This window comes from Brachyhypopomus gauderio, chromosome 19 (genome assembly GCF_052324685.1).
Source record: "Brachyhypopomus gauderio isolate BG-103 chromosome 19, BGAUD_0.2, whole genome shotgun sequence".
NCBI classification, from domain to species: Eukaryota; Metazoa; Chordata; class Actinopteri; order Gymnotiformes; family Hypopomidae; genus Brachyhypopomus; species Brachyhypopomus gauderio.
Genome location: NC_135229.1, coordinates 2,851,138 through 2,872,675, shown reverse-complemented (window position 1 = coordinate 2,872,675; position 21,538 = coordinate 2,851,138). Strand labels below are relative to the sequence as shown.

Below are 21,538 nucleotides of genomic sequence, written 5' to 3'. Positions count from 1 at the left end.
CACATTACCATTCAGACGTGTGGAATCACTACCGAAAGGTTTGGTATCAGTCTTCCATTTTACACAATGCAAATTAATTCACATTCATTAACAATTTTTATTTGTGGGGTGGGGGGGGGGGGGTGTATCTCATCCAAAATGCTTTTTATGCCTGAGAAATTATTGAAAAATTACTGTACATAGGTAATTGCAGTGTTATTTAATACTTTATTTTAACAATGTACTTTAAGCAATAAAGAAAACATACAAAACTTTATATATATATATATATATATATATATATATATATATATATATATATATATATATATATATATATATATATATATATATATATATATATAGGTATTGTATATTTCAGTAATATTGTGTAAATTCTTGGATAATAAAAATAATGTGTGGGGTAGAATATGGGACTGGTGTGTAACAGTAGTCTAAGCACATTAACTGGGTTTTGGAGTATTGCTTACAATGGTGTCTCAGACTCAACCACACTGAGATGTTCTGGTCCATGAAACCAAGAGGAACACACTTGTACGCTTCCGCACCTCTGGAACGTAAAGCCAGTCCTCATTGTTTGCAGAATGCACTCTCCATTATGAGACTAGTAATGGACTTTGCTCATTAAAATGAGCTACTGAATATATGTCCATATAAAATGTAGTTTACCTCTTAGAGCTCAGTCTAAAAAAAAAAAAGATATTCTCCCCCTACTCCCACAGACTACACAGGAACCAGTTACATGTTGTTGTCTCGTGTTTTCACTATATGGCCAAACGTACCTGGACGTCCCTCCTAAATATCAAGTTGAGGTGTTTCAGGCATGCCCCTTGCTAAGACACAACATAAAAATACACATAACCATGTTATCCCCATAGAGAAACACTGGTAGTAGAATGGGTCATACTGAAAAGCACATGGACTTTACTGTGGCACTGTTATAAAAGGCCAAACATTTGGACGCTTTGCCTAACATCCCTTTGTTAGATTTCTGTCCTGTTAGATCTTCTCCGGTCAACTGCTTAGTGTTACTGCTGAGAAATGGAATCATCTAGAATCAAAAGCAGCTCTGCATGGAATCATCAGTCCTTTGTTGCATCACTCACTACAGTTCCAAAGAGTTCCACGCTGCTTCTAAGAGCTCCATTAACACTGTGTGTCGGGAGTTTCCTGAAATGGGCTTCGAGGTTTGTGGAAGGCCTTTTCATGTTCTAGCATGACTGTGTTCCTGTTCCATAAATAAATAGTATGACGAGTTGGGTGTGGTGCAATCCAGTAGGCTGCACGGAGCCCCCATCTTAACCCCTCTGAATCCCTGAGGGATGAACTAGAACTTCACCAGACCTTCATCTCCAACATTGGTGAATGACCTTACAAATGCTCTCTTGACTGAACGGGCAATATCCCAGACACTCTCACATCTTGTGGCAAGCCTTCCCAGAAGAGTGGTGTCTGTTATACCAATCAAAAGATGTGGAATAACGCCATATTGGTGTCCATGTTTTTAGAATGGCATGTCCAACAAGTTCGTGTAGGTGTGTTGGTTCACACACTTTGACCAAATACTGTATATAATTATCCTCTGTATAAATACGTTATACTACAAATCCATCAAGTTATATAGATGTACAGATGCAAATGCCAGTCAAAAAGTAATTGAATCTGCAATCAGTATGGACTGGTTTGACCTTTCACCTCACCTGTCCACTGATATCTTTTGACCATCCTGCCGCACTATTATTCATATATTTTGACATTGCTGACTAAACATAGTAGAATTACAAATAATATGTGCTAAGGAAATTTTAGAAATATAAGCGTTCAGTGATTATGTTGTGTGCACTATTGCATATTCCAATGTTTTATTCCAATATTCAAATTTCATTAAAATTGCAATGCTTCTTTCATGTGTGCCTGGAACGACAAATGTTTCCATAATTGGAAAATGTCCTTCCTAACACGGCACGCAAAAAATTCAAATTTGATTTTTCATATATACCTAAAAATGTCGTTCCTAAAGAAAGGTCTCCGCGTAAGTGTCTACAGAGATACAAGACTTGCAGTGTGAATTGGCAATAGGTTGTGGTATCAGAATTTGGAACAGGTTGCTGGGAGCCAAGGTCTCGTAAGGAGGAGGAGATGGTTGCACAGGGTTCTTGACCGGTTCCTCTGCAGTGGTGTAGTGCTCTTCAGTCATACATGCTATGAGCCCTTCTTTGGCTGGTGAGTCCCCTACATCTCTAGCTGTAACCTGGCCTGTTTGTTGGTGGAGGAAAGAGGCATGTTTCATCCGCTGCCTGACCAGATGCCTCCTGTATGCACGCTGGATCACGACGGCTGACACCTCCTCTTGCTTGCGACGCAGTGTGGTGGTAATGGGCTGGTAGGAGATCTTAGAAGGATTGGCCATCATGAACTTCTCCTCCATCTGCTGTTTGAGGGCATCCATCTCGCCCGACTCACCCAAGACGCGTTTGGTGAAGGCGAACAGGATGTCCAGACAGTGGATCTTGTCTCCGCTCACCATGGGCAGATCCATGGAGATCAGTTTGATCTTGTTGGGCTTTGCGATGCGCAAGGGATCTGATAGTGCATCTGCAAAGCTGGACAGCTTGGAGAACTCGATAAAGTGTGTGGCCTCCACATCAAACTTCTCCCACACCTCGTAGAACATCTCAAAGTCATCTTCAGTGAGAGGTTCAGTGCTCTCCTCTGTGGCCACACTGAAGTTCTCCAGAATGATGGCGATGTACATGTTCACAACAATAAGGAATGAGATGATGATATAACTAACGAAGAAGGTGATGCCCACTGAAGGGTTTCCACAGTTGCCCTTCGTGTTGGTTCCTGTGTTAATTACATGCGGATCGCATTCCTCTGGCGAGTTGTTCAGGATGGGATCAAGAAGGTTGTCCCAGCCGGCGGAGGTGGTCACCTGGAACAGGCATATCATGCTGTTTCCGAAAGTCTCAAAGTTGAACATGTCATCAATCCCCCCCTGTTTTTTCACATAGGCAAAGTTGGCCATGCCAAAAATGGCGTAAATAAACATGACGAGGAACAGAAGGAGACCGATGTTGAACAGCGCCGGCAGTGACATCATTAAGGCGAAGAGCAGCGTCCTTATTCCTTTGGCTGCGCGTATGAGCCTGAGAACTCGTCCTATTCTGGCCAATCGGATCACGCGGAACAAAGTCGGGCTCACAAAGTATTTTTCGATAATATCAGCCAGGACGATTCCTGTGAGGAGACATGAGGATCAAATATAAAATTTATACAATTTAAAACGAAAACATTGAGTTCATGATAGTATAGCAAGTTCAGCAAAATTTAAAATTTTCTACAAAATTTTCAATTTTCATCAAAATGTTCAATTTTCAAAAATTTTACCAGTGGAGTAAAGCTTCATACTTTGAAGCCTGCATTACTACAGCTCACTGTTGTAATTGAATCTGTAATTCCGGTAGGTTAAAATTGTGCCTGTACCAACCACCAATCGAAAGGATGACCACCACAAAGTCAAAGATGTTCCAGCTGATGGTGAAGAAGTGGTATCGGAGGGCAACGATTTTGATGAGGCATTCAGCGGTGAAGATGACGATGAAGGCCAGGTTGATGTTGTTCAGGATGAACTCCATTTGCGTAGACTGCTCATCTGTCTCCAACATCATGGTGACCATGTTCAATATGATCATCACCATGATGGAGATATCGAAGACTTGTTTGGACACCAAGTCGAAAAAGAAGCCTTGCAGTGTGTTCTGTGTAGACCAGAGGAGTGTGTTAGCAGCTACACGCTAATAAGCTAAGCTAATAATTAGTTAATGTGTGTCGCTGAGACCAGTTTGATTACCAGTGGCCTTGGTATGGGTTTTTGTGGTTTTTTCGAGCCCAGCTTTTTCATCGCGTTATAATACTTTTTCTGCTCTTCGGTCATAAAAATGTCCTGTCCACCTTGCAATTGCAAAAAATACATTAGCATTATTTTTAACTAAATATTTCACTTGCATATATATATAGCTGAACTATTTTTGCCAAAATGTTACGCGTCAACACCGATCTTTCTCTTCTGCTGATTGAAGTTGTCGATAATGACGCCGATGAATAGATTGAGGGTGAAGAATGATCCAAAGATGATGAAGATTACAAAGTACAAATACATGTAGAGGTTGGTCTCCCTGATGGGCTGCTCTTCAACCTGTGATGCAGAAAGCAACACACACCTCCGGCTACTGTATTTTGATTTTCTCTTGAAAGCACAGATTTTTCAACCTATGATGCATTTGAATTTTTTTCTGGACTGAATAATGCTCACCCCACGGGAATCCACAGCAGCATACATGATTTCCATCCAGCCTTTGAAAGTTGCCTTGGCAAAAAAAAAAAGGAAAAGAAAAAAAGACACAGGCTTATTTTAAATTGGTCTAATTTCAGAGCAGGGCAGTAATCACGTATTTAAGTCTTTCAGAGCGAAGTGTCTCAAAAGGAATATGTTTCTGAGAAATCACAACGGTGTAAAATGTATATATCAGATGCTGAATTAGATTTAGCATCCCTTCATTTACCCTTTCAGAAGACAAAGAGTCAGCCAAGAGTTTATACACTAGCCAATAGGATGCGGTCACCATGGGAAGGCATTGCCTTGGTAACAGGCAATTACATGCTTTTGTGAATGACTGAGAGCAGACTATTTCCAGAGGTAAATGATAGGTTTGGGCCCAGGAAGGAGGTGAGGTGACTCAGCACAGCTCAGAGCGCGGTTGCATGCCTACCTCACCAAATCACCTCCATTCTCCAAGAGGACGTCTTGTAAAACAAATAGGTTGTAAATTTCTAATTTTTAAACGGTGAACGGTAAATTAAACGGAATGTGGCAATAGGGAACTTACGACTTGCAGAAGCGCGAGGTAACCCAGGCCCACGTTGTCGAAGTTGACCTTCACTTTGGTCCAGTAGAACTGGGTGTCGTTCATGCCCTGGCATTCTGACCTGTTGTTCACCACCGAGGCATTGTGGGTATAACCCGTCCTGTTGACGCACTTCCCGAACTTGCCGGCAAAAAGGTTGACGCCCATGATACTGAAGATGAGCCAGAAGATCAGGCAGACCAGCAGGACGTTCATGATGGACGGGATGGCCCCGATCAGCGCGTTCACCACCACCTGGCCATGACAACCAAACCATGGCAGACTAAACACACAACGCCAAAACCAGCTACAACTCTTGTATCCTGCACACCAATTTTACCACGGTAGACCTTATGGTGTTACACGCAGACAAACTACAGCGCAACAATAAAAGAGGTCACAACCATGTTGTGCTCAAATATCAAATATGTGTAGTAACTTGTTGGACGTCATTAAAAATGGTGCCATTGTTTTTGGTTTTTTGTTTTGTCACAATAAAACAATTCACCAAAATTCCCCCTCCCCACTATACTGGGGATCACCTGGCACCATAAATACATTTAGAGCGAATATAATTTTAGGATAAAAGTTGAATATATATTGATGTCCCATACCAAAGCTCTTTTCTTTATTTTTGTTCTCTGTGGGCACAGTAACCAAAACAAACATGTGCAGTGTCGGTCACAATAAACAATCATGTCAAGGTTTTTCTCTTAGTGGTCTCCGTCAAGTGAATTACCGCAAGGAGATTGAGAAGAGGAAATATTCTTACCCGCATTCCTTCAAATCTGGACAATGCTCTCAGGGGCCTCAGGGCTCTCAGAGTTCTCAGGGATTTAATCGCTCCAAAGTCAGAGTAGCCCAGAGAGTTAGCAACCAAGCTAATCAGTGATACCTGTAGAATGTGAACAGGCAAGAATGTACTGAGCATTATGGTTACAGTCCAAGTCAAAGTAAGTCCAACTAACTCTAGCCTTATTTAGAATATCTGGGCTACATTAGTACATGGATAAATGAAAACAGTGAGTAGTTTAAATGTATTCAACTTGGAAGGATGGATGTACTTTTAGTTTTATTAATATAATTTGTGTGTGTGGGGGGGGGGGGGGGGGGGCCTGGCCGGGGCGCCGGCCCTGGTCCCATTTGCTGAGGAAATTCCATGCATATTTTTCATGATCTAGCACACCAACATCGAATCTATTTGATCACATCCTCACAAACACACTCATTAAGATCAACTTCATGAGACATTTCTTAGCCTAGCAACTCAAATATCACAGGGTAAAACTTCGTAGTTTAAAATTAACTGTAGAATATTATACTGTATTTCAAGTAATAAGAAAATATTGCCAACAAAAATGCTACTTTTTCATGGTTTTTTTCTTCAAATGAAAAAACCTAAATCCATATGAACCTTATAAACTTAATTAGTGCATTGTTGCAAAAATGTGTAATACAACTTATGCAAATAATATGCATATGCAAATAAGATGCATAATGCAAAGTTTTTTTCTAGGGAGAGAGAGAGAGGGAGATAGGAAGAGAGAGGGAGGGAGAGAGAGAGATTTATATGGAACAACAAGTGCAGTAGTGCAGGCTTGCATGATGCAGATGTGACCGCTACCTCGGAGACCTCCAGTGACTAGATTTCCTACAATTACAAATGTCACCGTGCCACATTCACTAACACCTAATTCACGAACACCTAATGTACTAACACCTAATGCACTAACACCCCACTGGCATATAAGCTGCTTGATCTAGACTGGCGGAAAATGTCGTACTCACATCCACAATAAGGAAATCCAGCCAGCACCAGTAGTTTGTGAAGTACCTCCTAAAGCCATATGCAATCCATTTCAGAAACATCTCCACCACAAATATGTAACTGAACACTTTGTCAGCATACTCTAGTACCACTTTCACGACCTTCCGCTGTTCAATATAAATGTCTTCAAATGCCTGAAGGGAAGAAAGAGGAAATTGTTTTAGTAGCAGGGTGAGGGTTAAACTGCTTGTAGTTCTAGTAAAGTAGGAGCTGGGTAGAAAGATGTAGCATAAATCAAGTTTTTAACAGCTGAGAACCAGAAGGAATATTTACAGGCAGAAATCTCCAATATCTGTTGAGATTGTGTGTGTGTGTGTGTGTGTGTGTGTGTGTGTGTGTGTGTGTGTGTGTGTGTGTAGCATCCCACCAGGGCACCACTGCTGAGCAGGATCATGAAGATGATGAAGGTCTCGAACCAGCTGTGCTCTACGATCTGATAGCAGGTCTTCCTCAGTCTCCACCAGGCGAGACCCTGCGTGGTGTCCACTTCACAGTGTTCACAGCAGCGCAAGCAGACTGTGCAAAACCCATAACTAGAGTCAGCGGCTGAGAATGAGGGGTGAGAATATGAAACGTGACCAGCTCAGAGGAAACGTGACCAGTTCAGAGGAAACGTGACCAGCTCAGAGATCAGTGCTGGTTGCCCACATACTTGCATGTTCTGCGGTAATACCGGGATTTGGGCTAAAGCCGTCAGATATGGCAGGAGCAAAGAGAATAACCTACATTATTAGGAAGACTATCTCGCCCAACATTGTTTCAATCAATGGCTGCCCAGTCCAACCCTGCTCCTGATTAAACAAGGCCTTGATGGATCACGTGACCCAAGGTGGATGAAGTGACGTGAGCTCTATGACATGGAGGACGGTTCGGCGGGCCTGCAAGAACCGGGGTGTTAATCTGAATGCCATCGTTCTCTCACGCTTAGGAAGGCACTCCTCGGGTTCCTCTGCGTCCTGGTCCACGGCCGACTGCTTGTCTTCTTCCCTTGGCTTCCTCAGGTCCATGGTACTTCCTTCTGATAGGCTGACCACGTCCTATCAGAAGGAGGCAAGAGAAGAGCCTGGGGTTCACTTCAGCCAATCACGAGCCACGATTGGTTATCTTATTAGCGTAGAACCGTTGGTGCTGTCATATAAAAACACCACACAGGACAAGTACTGATACATCTCTTTAATCCTAAATACACTTGAATCTGGAACGGCCTCTACATGCAGACACACAAAAGCCTTTGAACATATAGTCTTTATGACCTTTGAACCTGCCTGTCATGTGGTGGATATCTCTCCCTCACCATCAAAACAATAACAATCATATTAACTGCATTTAAAGCATGAATCAGTAACATCATGACAAGTAATAATTCTTTAAAAAATCTTTTTAAAAGGTAAAATTGTGTTGTTGTCATTATATAAAGACTCAAAACCCACAGAAGGAAAAACCGAAAGCCAACAGTCAGTTTCATTGGCTCACTACTACATTTTCAGCAACGAATGTAGGAACAATATGTCTCACCATTTTGCTTTCTCCATCCTCTGACATCTCCACATCCTCTTCCTCCTCAGGAAACTCCATGTCGGACTCTCCCGGTGCGATGGGCACACATACGGTCAGGCTGGAATTGGTCATGTAGCTGTCCTCCCCCTCGCGTATGACGTACGTTTCTCCGTACCGTCCGATCTTCCCGAAGGTCCCGTTGCATTCGCCGCTTTTGGTACCGTGACCCTGTGCAGACGGCCGGGCCTCCTCAGCCTTGAGACGGCTCTTGGCTGTGTCACCACTGAAGAAGTCTTTGATGGCAGCCAAGAGCCAGGTGAGACCACCGTGGATACGGGCGATGGCCATCTGGAGGTTGTTCATCTCACCGTCCTCGTCCGGAGCGGACAGGTTGTCCGAGCTGAAGGAGCTGAGCAGGAGAGCCAGGAACAGGTTCAGCACCTGAAGACCAACATGGAAACATGACTACAGCTTCACCTTCTGACGAGACCTCACGCTAAAGCAGGTCTTTAAAATAGACACAAAAGAAATGATTACAGTAAAAATCATGGTTAAGGTTTAAAGGATGAACGCAAGCTGCTAATACTGCAAATGGTTTTAAATTTCTAGATAAATTAATAGATTTTCAGATACTTTTGAAGACAGGAGAGCAGATACTAAGAGGTGCGATGAATTCACTGTAAGTCAATCATTTGGTTCAAAAGCTTCACAATCAGTCAGAGCTTCTCTGTCAACCTCTGCAGAACAGGGAACTTGTTTCCCTTTCAAACTGGATTTGGAACTTTTGTTTTCATCAGTATATAATCTGTACATTCCTCTCATCACATGTATGTATAGGTAAACAAACTGTCCGTGCTGACACTTTGACCTTATGACTGAGTTCAGATTAGATTAAATTAAATTCAAATAGTATGAATTCCTTACTGAAAAGTTATACTACTCTGATATTTACCATTTAATATCTAGCTGACGTACAATTAATTCTTTTTTTTTTTTTGCATTCAGTCAAGGTGCCAAGAATTAGAAACAGAAAATGAATGACCGAAATTCTATTGGAATTAATAGAAGAAACTGTGAGAACTTACAAAACTGCCAAAAAAAAAATTTATGGTATTTAAATAGCAGTAAAAACGGTGTGAATATTCGAGGCACTGTGTTTTTTTTTTCTTTTTTAAACGTCAACACTTAGCCATTCGATTTAATTCACGCAGCCGCTTGTGCTGACATGTCTGAGTAGGCGCAGAGAGTCTAAGTGAGCTAAGTGCTCTTGACCTCGGCGGTTGTACTGTAGTGACGTCCACGCCGCGGCTGACAGCCTCTCAAAGAAATGGGTTCTGTCCGTGCGAGTGTGTCGGAAAGCATTTTATTGGTGGGTTCGCTTCTTTTAAGTGGTGGTGGATGGTAGTGTAGTGTAGACAAATGTTTTTGCACATCTGTGCCAAAGCTGGTACCACAACTTTATTGAAGACTGAACAACCTTTTTTTGTTGTTGTTGTGAAATGATACCAAATGTTTTTATGTTTTATTGCTCTTTTGCATTCTTAATAGTCTGTAGCTAGGGGTGAAATTTGGATTGGATTCAAGCACAATGAGGCTACTCACTGAATTTGATCTTTTCAAAAGATCTTCGACTTCCACACCGCTACAACAAATGTTCCAGGGTTAATAACACGTATTTTTTTTTTGTGTGTGTAGCAGCTATCAGTTCCAATAACACTAAAAGACTAAACATCGTACTCAAATGGCCGATAACTGACCAACGTGACAACCTACGTACATTAAGAACGTTTGGACTCACCACCAGGTTTCCGATCACCATGACCAGCATGAAGACCAGGATGCAGAGCGGCTGGCCCGCCACCTCCATACAGTCCCACATGGTCTCGATCCACTCGCCACACAGCACGCGGAAGACGATGAGGAAGGAGTGGAAGAAGTCTACCATGTGCCAGCGTGGCAGCGAACAGTCCGAGCTGATCCTGCACACGCAGTCCTGGTAGCTCTTCCCGAACAGCTGCATGCCCACCACGGCGAAGATGAAGACGATGATGGCCAGCACCAGGGTCAGGTTGCCCAGGGCGCCCACCGAGTTGCCGATGATCTTGATCAGGGTGTTGAGAGTGGGCCACGACTTGGCCAGCTTGAAGACTCGCAGCTGGAATCAGCACATGGAAATGGAAATGGCACACGTTGGAAATGACGCACGTTGGAAATGGCGCACGTTGAAAACGGCACACGTTGGAAATGGCACACGTTGGAAATGGCGCACGTTGGAAATGACGCACGTTGGAAATGACACACGTTGAAAACGGCGAACGTTGAAAACAGCGCACGTTGAAAACAGCGCACGTTGAAAATGACGCACGTTGGAAATGGCACACGTTGGAAACGGCACACGTTGGAAACGGCACACGTTGGAAACGGCACACGTGGGAATGGCACACGTTGGAAACGGCACACGTGGGAATGGCACACGTTGGAAATGGCACACGTTGGAAATGGCACACGTTGGAAACGGCACATGTTGGAAACGGCACGCATTGAAAATGGCACACATTGGAAATGGCACATGTGGGAAAGGCACACGTAGGAATGGCACACGTGGAAAAACAACACACGTGGCTACCTACTCTCAAGCAGGTCAGAATCAACTGGTACACTATGGTAACCTGGTAATAGATCTGTTATGCATTGTCTGTTGTTGCTATTATTATTATTATTTATTATCAGTTTCAAAATCTTAACAGCTTCTTTTCTGTTGATTATTGGAATAATCCAATAATCATAAAATATTATATTAAACCAGATCATCAAACAGTAGATTCTCACAGAAAAGATATAAGATAGATTTAATGTTTTGTGCGACATGTTGGGAAAATGTCAGGGGGATTACCTCAAACACCAAGTGTCAAAGATCAGCAAACCAGTCAAGCATTTTAATCATTATAATGCACAGTGTCTTTGTACAGAGGCTATAAACAACCGCTTTGCTTCATACACACAGCATGTGTGTTGTTCTATACTGTTGTGTGTTTTAATTCACTGTAAAACATTTTGAAAACATTTAGCCAATCTGAATGTAATTTTAAGGTTTTAGTTACTGTTTTCATCCTAATTTCTATAACTTGCAGCTTTTTGATTAATGCACTCACTGAATCAAAATGTTAACAGCTTTTTAACTTTTGGCCATTTCTCTAATAGTTTTTGAAGTATCTAATAACTGCAACACTGCAACAGGTGTTTCCAGTGCTGTCATGTGACCTCACCAGTCTGAATGATCGGAGCACAGATAACCCCTCCACATTAGATAAGCCAAGTTCCATCAGACTTAAGCAAACGATAATGCCATCGAAGATGTTCCAGCCCTGCTGAAAGTAGTAGTACGGGTCCAGGGCCACGATCTTCAGCACCATCTCAGCTGTGAAGATGCCTGTGAACACCTGAAGATGAACAAGACGTTGGAGAATGATCACAGAGACACAGCAGAGGATTTCATTAATGAAGAACATCCATGAAGAACTAAAATTACGAGAGTTCTCTGTTTACGATAAATCCAGACACAAGTCAGAGCCCCTAGTAAAGTGCTGATTGGTGTGCTTCTGGAAATACGTGTATTTGTACACATTTTATACAGGATTAAACAGCTTATTGCGTGAAAGACAATGAAATGTGCTTAGTTAATCTAAATGGCTTTTGACTGGAAGTCAGGTGCCCTTTAGAGGTTATATGTAACAAGCTCTTATAATCTCTGCCCACATAATTAACACTTACACTCTAATCCATACTGTTCCATAATGCAAATCACCTCAACCCTATGGAGGATGTTATTAGCTTGGCGCAGAACCTCTGCTCTAAGTCCCAGCAGGCATAATTGCTGAATTAAGGATGTTGTAGTTAAACACAGCTACACGGACACAGCCACGCAGACACAGCCACACTAAGTGGCACGGACAGGCCTCTCAGGAGGTTTGTTCTGTCGTGATCTCACCAGGTTCCCTATGCTCAGCATGCTGTTGAAGTCGTCTGTCATGGGGTAGTGCTCCAGCGCCATGAAGAGTGTGTTGAGCACGATGCAGGTGGTGATGGCTAGATCCAGGAAGGGATCCATCACCATGATCTTCACGCCCGCCCTCAGTCTCAGCCACGATGGAGAACACATCCAGATGAGGCACTTCTTAGCAAACGTGTACCAGCACGGAGGACATTTCTGACGCGCCTCCTCCAACTCTGTGATGGAGATGAATATTCATGTTGGTCATTATCATATATATATATATATATATATATTTTACCCTTATGTCAGGCTTCTGATGAACCAGGAATCATGGGGGTTACATCCTGGTAGTTACTCATGGGGTGCTGATTAGATCATGACATGGTAGACACCGTATCAGTTTGAGTACTGCAAGTTGGCTAACATTTAAAAATGTGATATTTCTGAGAAATAGAGTCCTGGACCAAACCTGCAGGGGTGTTTTTTTGCAGAAATTAGATTTTGAGAAATGCGCATGCATGCATATTCATGTCCTAAATGAAACACCCCCCCCCCCCCAACAACAGGCTCCACGTCTGATTCTCAAAGCCACAAAAAAGGTGTGGCAGTCCAAGACGTCAGAGCCGCAGGAGGCGGAGACGCTGCTCACCGTCCATGGCGTCACCAATGAAACTGATGGAGCTGAGGCCTCGTTTCCTACAAGGGGGCGGAGCTTCGTCCTGCACATCCCGTGAGTGTCTGATGGCTTCGGGGGCGCAGACCTAGAACACACCGTCTATCGTTAACCACCTCAGCTCTGGAATCAACTGTTACAGTATTCTAGACTACCACAGTATCTGCTACTGTAAAGCTACACATATTGCCGTCGAAGACCTTCTCATCCCGATTACCCCGCGGACTGTGACTTTGCCCCACTTCTCCGCGCTGCAGGCGGCCAGGGGCGTCGGCACGGAGAAACCCGAGCCAGCCATGCCGAGGCGACCCGGACCGGGCTCCAAACAGACGCTGGCGGCGAACCCGGGGAGAGCTAGGACCTGGGAGCCGTGACTGCGGAGGCTGCCCGCGCGACACTTCCGCCACGCCGTCGCCACGGAGCCCGCGCGGCTCCTCCCACCGCCGCCGTACACGCCGGCCTCGTGGTCCAGCAGGTCGGACTCGGAGCCGTCGCGCTGGTAAAAGGTGAAGACGCTGGTGCTGCTGCCCCGCCGTGTGCTCAAGGGGTGAGAGGAGAGTGTGGCCAGGAGAGGGTGCACTGGCTGGACGGCAAGAGAGAGGGCGCCAGAGAGCAAGCAGCGAAGAACAGAAGTGGTGAAGAAGAAGAAGAAGAAGAACTGATTAATTCAGTTGTAGTTGGAGCAAGTTCAGAAGCTTAAATTGTACGAAGATTATTTATTTTTAATTTGCATGAATTTCATGAATCCTATTGACATACATATTTGTTGTTGGTGTATGCAATAAAAAATTTCTTGATTCCAAAAAGTCAAAAACATACTTCTTTTTTTCATACATACTTTAAAAATAACTTTTCCAGAATTGTCACCTTCTCATCAAACAGGTCAAACTTTGGTGACCTGAGCTCCAAGTCCTCTTCTGTCTCCTCTGACATGGTTCTGTTGGATCGGGCCCTGGGTCTGCCCTCTCTGGAGGCTGTACGACTGATCGTGGGCGGAGCCACTTCCTGCAGCCTAGCAAGCTCCGCCTCCCTGTTTCGCTTCACTATCGCCTGGGGGAAAAGGGATCGAAGAAGTTATTTCAGCTCCGACGTTCTTTAAATAACGTCTTGATGCTGTAATCAGACTGAGAGACTAAGAGCACTCGTGTGTTTGAGTACAGCTCATCATTTCAAATGTTTATTGCTTTTTTTCTTCTGAGTAATGGAGTGGTCCACGGTGGTCCACGGTGGTGGCTCCTACCCTCTGCTCCTGACGCAGGAGCTCCAGGGCCAGCTGGAACTCCTTCTCCTTCTGCCAGGCCTCGGCGATGGAGGCCTGGTTCTGCTCCTCGTAGGCCATGGCCACAACAGCAAGGATCAGGTTCACCAGGTAGAAGGAACCCAGGAAGATAACCAGGACGAAGAAGACCATGTAGGTCTTACCGGCCGAGCGGAGAGTCTGCCGGCAGGGAGAGGTTCACCTAATGGTGTGTTTGCCGACTGTGAGAACTCTCACAGCCCTTTTCTGGATGTGCGGGTCCCATTATTTAGCAATAACAGGAAACTTAAAAATTTCCCCCCACTGATAGTGTCTTTGGCTCCCACTGTTTTTGCACAGCTGTTTGTCCGGGTTCTGGTTCGGAATTGGAATCGGTCTTTATTTGCCAAGTTTGCTCACACGTACAAGGAATTTGTGTGTACACAACCGGGACACACACACACATGCACATACACACTTAACATGTGCAGAGTTGTATGTTGCAACAAAGTGCTAAGTGCACCCGCAAAGGACACAGTGCAGACTGCATTAAATAAGGCGTATGAATATCAATATGGAGAGCAGAAGAATCACTGGTTGAGAACATCAGAGTGTTTTTGAGTCACTATCACCAGATTAAAGTGTCGTGCAATACAGGAGTAGAAGGTTCAAGGTGCTTACTGATGACGTTGGCTAATCACAGTTGACGGGGCACTAGTGTGGTGAACTAGACGTGCTACCTGGTGGTAGAGGTTCTCCCAGTAATCTTGGGTCATGAGTCGGAACAGAGCCAGGAAGGCCCAACCAAACGTGTCGAAACTGGTGTAGCCATAGTTCGGGTTGGCGCCCGTCTTCAAACAGTCGAACCCATCGGGACACTTTCTGCGTAAGTCGAGAAATAGTAAATAGGCTTGCTGTAAATATTTAGAACGAAGATAATAAAAATGATATTTTCTTTACAGTTTAACAAATTATTAAAGATGAAAGAGATTCATTAAACAGGTGATTAAAGAATAGCTTTGTTATAATGTTTGCTGAGTGGGGGGGGGGGAGTTTTTTGCATAAAAAGCAACACTAGGTTTGAAATGAATTGGGAACCCCTGATACGTTCATCTGCGGCTGCGTGCACAGAGGATTAGGATGAGACAGATGGGTGTTGCGTGGCGGTGTAGCAACCCCCCCCAACATAGTGACCTCGGTGTATCCCATCTCTTCGTTACCATGGTGGCATTAGGTTTGAGTGACAGGCAGCACAGAGGACAACGCTGTGTAGATGTGAGAGGATCATTTAGCAATAGAAATATCAGCTTCTGGAGAGAGGACCAGTCCAGTGTCAGGATGTGTGTGTAAATCCCTTACAGGGATGGAGTGCAGAGAGAGAGAGAGAGAGAGAGAGAGAGAGAGGGAGAGATGGAGGTAAAACAGTTTATGCAAAAATTTAGCCAAACAGTCCAAGCACAATTTCTCATCATCTGGTTAAAATACTCAAAACGCACAAAATATGAGCATTGGTTTACATAGTACAGATGTTCAGCAGTACCTGTGAGTAAGGCACTGTGAGTAAGTCATGGCCATGTGATGCACAGTCTGCCGGTCAAGGTCAGAGAAACAATCCCATAATAACGTAGTGTGGATGTTAAGGGAATGATAGTGAACAGTTAAGGGATAGTGTGCAGAGGTGAAGAGAACAGGTCCATGCATTAGTCCGATGTGTACAGGGTTGCTATGAGGACAGAGGTGCTCAGGGTCTCTATAGTAACAGAGGCAGTTGCCACTGGAGATTGTGGTAAGAGTGTCGCTTGGGATCAGCGGTGTGTGTGTGTTTTTGTGTGGGTGTGTGAGAGACTGCTCTGTCAAAGCCACTCCTCCAATCCCTTAAGCTCTGATTGCACTGAGTAATCTGATGTGATGTAATTGCCACTTTTGGAGTCTTGTTGATTCTCATATAATGACTTATACGAGCAGATAACCATGTCAGACGTGGTCAATAACAAGTTATTCTCAACTGTGAAGGCACTGTATATTAAACACAACAAATGATGACCATAATAAACCTTAAACATTAAGCACTGTGTTTAAACAGTGTTTAAACGTTAAACACTGTATAGAATGCTTCATAAACATTGTATTCAGTACAGTGACATTAACCAGATGATGCAATACATACTGAATTACATCATGCTGTGTTACATCATCCTTTAAATGCCATTTAGAGGACAACTGAAGACTTCTGATCCTACTCTCTTATCCGTGCTGGCATTTACAAAACACTTTCATTACCTGAAAAAAAACCCTGAAAGTTTTATGCTGACAATTAAGAACCTATTGTATGTGTAAGCTTTGCATGACACTGATTAAGAAACGTAATTAAAGGGATAAGAGGAACCTTCTTTCAGGAGTGTGAAGGTTCTGGCAGGGCAGCGGGACGGTGTTCGCACCGCCGGTGTGAACGCTGACCGTCACTGCCAAACTGGACCAGTAATCTATGCGTTTGTCTCGCATCAGTTTGTGCTTAGGTTCCCGGCATTGTGGGTTTTCAGTATCACACCCACATCTGCCGGTTGTTCAAACGCTGCTCAGGTTTGTCATGCTCGGTAGTTTAACTGAGTCAAACCATCTGAGGATTTAAAATCACAACAGATGGGTGTTTAGCAGAAACAACCTCCTGCCCCGCCCATGGCAACAGAGACACCGTCCTCTGGCTCTGGTTTCTGAGTCCCTCAGATTTGAGAGATTATATGATTATTATATTATTATTATATATTATTAAATTAACACGGCACGTATGGGTGGTGCTTTGAGAGGAGACATGGACCTGGAGAAGCCTATGAAATATAGAATTAAATTAAAAAATGTGTAGCCTCCCAGAAATTTAATTATCATTTAGATTACAGTAATGGTAGGCCGCCATTGAGTGAGTAATCCTAACTGCGGTCATGAATCCAAACTGGTGTAGGAAACCCGACTTCGTGCTGGGTTTCATCTTCCAACATCTCCACCATTGCGGTGGGCGGAGTCACATCCTTTTTGCTTAGGATTATTCTACCAAATGGAGATGCTTGTTTTGTTTCATTCTCCCCGTTCAGGCCAGCCATGAAGAGAGCAAACAGGTTCATGACGGTTCCACCCTGAAGATAAAGCTCAACAAGGGGGAGTTGGGACTACGTGTAATCTGATGTTAAACCAAAACTAACCACATGTGTAGTTCAGTGGTAGACAGACTAAACCGGTTAAACGGGTTATCAGAAAGATGAAAGCAAACGGTGTTTAGTTCTACTAAAGCTACTGTAGATAATCTGGAATAAGTTCCTAGCTGTCTTCCACAGGTTTCCATAAACGTGCTACAGATGTGATCTCTGCTGCTTCATTTCTGACATCCTTTCACATGCAGCCCGAGTCCAAACACAAGTCGTGGTGGCGTTGCAGGTCGGGAGCTCGTACGTACCCGGCATCGCTGCTGTTTCCGCATATGAGGGCATCTTTGGCTCCTTCCATTATGTAGAAGTTCTCTGAGGAGGAAGAGAAGAGTGCAGCTCAGTGCCAGGAAGAGGTAAAGTCACACATACACGAAGACATCGCCTCTGAGCTCTGTGACACAATCTCAGACGAGCACTCCCACACAGAAGGAACCAACATTTTTGTTAGCTATATGACCCTTCTCTGTGCTTTTTTGTAGCCTGAATATGTGAATGCCAAAATGTTTTTCGACATAAACGGTGCCTTCTGTGTGGGCCCTACCTGAGGCAGGTGTATGTGCCGTTTGAGCAGGTGCCATACCTTCATTGGTGACAAAGTCCTTCATGGAGTGCCAGGTCTTGTTATTGCACACAAACGTCCCGTTCCCCGGGTAGGAGGAGTTATCACAGTGGGCGGAGCTGCGCACACACTTCTGCCGCAGGGTTCCCATAAAGAGCTGGAGCCCGATCAAAGCGAAGACGCTGAGACAGAAGACTGTGAGGATCATCACGTCTGCTAGCTTCTTCACCGACTGGATCAGAGCTCCCACAATGGTCTTCAACCCTTCGGGACGGATATGAGCACTCAGGACACTCGTGGAGGTGTCGCCTGGGAATGAGAACAACTAGCAGGACCTTGAAGTTTGCACTTTGCTCCATCGACCTTACCTGGGATCACAGAGATGGTTTTTAGGGCCCGTAGGACTCTGAAGGTGCGTAAAGCTGAGACATTGCCGAGGTCCACAAATTCCGTCACGTATCTACGAGGGCCAGGAGTAGGAAACACGTCAGAGCACGTTTCCCCTTTCACAAGAACATAAGAATCTACTAAGAAGAACAACAGAAGGATTAAAATGGAGAGTAGAGAGAAATTACCGTCATACAGTTTGAAGTGACTCAGAGCAATTTATGAGAATAAATGTACCCTGACACTTTCTCCCTGGTTTCCTCTCTGGGGGTTTCTAATAGTTAATCCATTCTTCTTTCTTGCTCAGGTTGTAGCGCTGATTATACAGGTCACTGGACTAATGTCATACTGGATACCTGCATTCCTCCGTCTCTCTCTTCTTCTCTCACTCTCTCCTTCTCAAACCATTTAATTTCCTTTCACTCTGTTTTTGTCACTCACATCTTTTTTCGCCTGTAATACTCTCCATCTCTGCCTCTCAATCATACAATCACACTGTCTCTCTCTCCCTCTCTCTCTCCACTCTCTCTTCTGCCATTCCTCTCGTTCTGTTGCCCACCTCTTAGCTAACCATCACTCACTCTTTCATCTCAGCCTCTCTTTCACCTCTTTCAAGACTTTTTTTTATCCAACGATAATGCATCTCTCTCCATCTCTCTCCATCTCTACCACATGTCCAAAAACAGACGCTCACACCCAGTTACTTCCATTGTGAGCGGGTCACGTTTTCAGCACCACGGACAGTGCAATGATTCATACGACTCATGGAATGACTTCACATTGTATTATCCCCAGACTTTCTGTATGTAGTCACTGTGTGGCGTTAGCAGAGTAAAATCCATGCCAAAAAGTGAACCCCCTGTAGAATTAATTCTACAGTTAAGGGTTAATTCAACTGCTGTCATTTCTCCTCCTGAAACGGGTCCGTTTTGAATTAGACATCCAATGACGCAGAGGTGTATGACAAAGTAAAAACGTTAGCGGGTCACTTGCGGGAGAGAATGAGCATGAATAACGTGCAGTACTCACGCCATGACGATGACGCTGAAGTCTAGCCAGTTCCACGGATCTCTGAGGAAGGTGAAGGGCTCAGCACAGAGTCCTCTCGCCAAGATTTTAATGAGCGATTCAAATGTGTAAATGCCAGTGAATGTGTATCTGAACAAGCACAGAGAATATAGAGCAAGAAGTTTCATCAATACCAAACCTGTAGAACGAGGGAATATGGTGTTGCACGTGGAGTAACAAGGTACTGCACCACACTGACATGGAATATTAGTTTCACTCAGGGTAATCATCTTTCCTACTGGAATAAATCCTTCAACCCAGGTAACTGGTCAGATTGCAGTTATACTCATTATGGAAGGAAACTCCCTTAAGCATGCGGAAAACGCCTCTCTGTAATTGGCCACTTGGAATGGGTGGGAGGATGGGTGTCGGGTGCTGGCCAATCAGCATGCCGCATGCATTCTCTGTCCAATCGGCTCCATGCACACATTCAGCAAAGGTCAATACATGTTGAGCTTTGCAGCCTGATATTACATCCATAGATATAAGCAGAGGACAAGGCGACTGAGTTAATACGCCAGATATCCCAGTATGCCAGATTTAGCCTGAATTTCATGTAATCGGGTTCCCATTCTGGTGAGTCTGAGGACAGTTTGAATTATCCCCTACTTTGGAAACACAGGGCACATGCAGAGGGTTTAATTTATTAAACATTCCTAACTTTTTATTATTTAGGCAAAATATGCCAATTTTATATGTGTCTCTAACCTTTGACAGGATTATCACTGAAGGCATTCCGTTACAGTGTGACATGCGGGGGGGAGACTGTGTGTGTGTGTGTGTGTGTGTGTGTGTGTGTGTGTGGTCCTTTCTCTTACCCAGGCCTGTACTAAAGACCAGACAGGAGCATCCTAGCAGGTGCCAAAACAATGACGATGCACTTTTACAAACCACAGGACATTTTCATCAGAACACACACTGTGATGCTGCAGTTTACACTCTGGTTACGTTACACGTCTGTTACTTGTAGTGGAAACCTACACGTCCAGATTTATCTGCATTTCTTACTTTATTTCCAGCCCATAGCCATTTTAATGGCATTATTCATAGAAAAGACATACCCAGTAGCTGATTAACTGCACAAACACATAGTCTTTCAGTGCCAGATACCTATACATCAGTATGCAGCCTGTCAGATAATCCGTTGCAAAGGTTTGTGATGTATGGCACAGTTATGAATAGTCTCTATCAAAGATACAGGCTTTATAAAGACGTAATAGCAGTACTCACTCCAGATACTTGGTCCACTGCGCTGGCTCTGACATTGCCATGAAGAAGCAGTTCGTCAAAATCGTGCACATTATGAACAAGCTAAACAAGGTAATGTAGACTTAAGGAAACTCACAGAAAATCAGACATGTTAAACACAATTGGGCACATTCTTCCCTATAGCCTTGGGGGGGGGGGGGTTGTCCATTATTTTAAGGTAGATCATGGTGACCCTTTATACTTTTTATCACTGCAAACTAAAGCCGCAGAGAATCTCCAGCACTGAGCTGAACTAAGGGGGGATATCTCAGCAGACACTGTGAGTTCCTGCCATGTTCCTGCACCTGCCCCTGTCTCCCGTCCTAAAAATGTTTTTCACAAAAACGCAAAGCCATGCACTTTCCACATGCATAATGCACTTCGAGTCTATACTCCCGCTCCGGGTGGTGCGGGTGGAGGTTGGAGGATGGGGTGGGTGTCTTAATGGACTTCCCCAGGTCGGGGAGTGCGTTCGCAGCAAAATGGAGTGACTCACACAGGGATTAACGTATTCTTATACAGCATGAAATCATTTTCAGCTTTTGCCGTGTTGTTTTGGATTGAGTTATTTTGGACTTATTTTCAACTAATGAATCTGGAATTAAAGCATAATTTTCTACGGAACTCAGATAAGCCAAATGGTGTGAAATGGCGGTATTTTTATATTTTTGTCCATAATTCAATTTCCTCTGTATGCCTACAAAAGATTAAAGTTAATTTAGTTTCATCAGCTGTCAGTCACACAATAAAAAAAAATGCATTTCAGTTACAATTGCGGAGGGGAATGCTACAAAGTTTCAAAAACTGGTCTGAAGTAAAAAAAAAAAAAAAAAAAAGCATTCAATTAAAACGTTATATTTGTGCGATGAGCTTAGTGGATGGAACAATAGATGACAGAAACAGTTTACGACTGTGATTCATGCGTTGAAGTGTAAAGCTATTA

The 21,538-nt window shown here is 43.9% G+C and overlaps 1 protein-coding gene across 1 annotated transcript; it reads right to left on the bottom strand.

The window, feature by feature from the left end:
* Positions 1 to 373: 373 nt before the first annotated feature.
* On the bottom strand, positions 374 to 20,662 carry LOC143482856 (sodium channel protein type 2 subunit alpha-like). The gene is made up of 24 exons (XM_076981421.1): positions 20,578 to 20,662; positions 19,309 to 19,437; positions 18,261 to 18,352; positions 17,914 to 18,156; positions 17,582 to 17,645; positions 14,877 to 15,018; positions 14,140 to 14,337; positions 13,767 to 13,949; positions 13,117 to 13,482; positions 12,876 to 12,987; positions 12,221 to 12,459; positions 11,499 to 11,672; positions 10,031 to 10,387; positions 8,251 to 8,673; positions 7,658 to 7,772; positions 7,103 to 7,251; positions 6,696 to 6,869; positions 5,680 to 5,802; positions 4,890 to 5,162; positions 4,316 to 4,369; positions 4,057 to 4,198; positions 3,854 to 3,954; positions 3,491 to 3,761; positions 374 to 3,240 (listed from the first exon to the last, which is right to left on the bottom strand). Exons 1-24 carry the CDS (start codon positions 20,646 to 20,648, stop codon positions 2,015 to 2,017), a joined length of 5,421 nt encoding a protein of 1,806 aa, XP_076837536.1. The 5' UTR covers positions 20,649 to 20,662; the 3' UTR covers positions 374 to 2,014.
* Between the last annotated feature and the right edge of the window lie 876 nt (positions 20,663 to 21,538).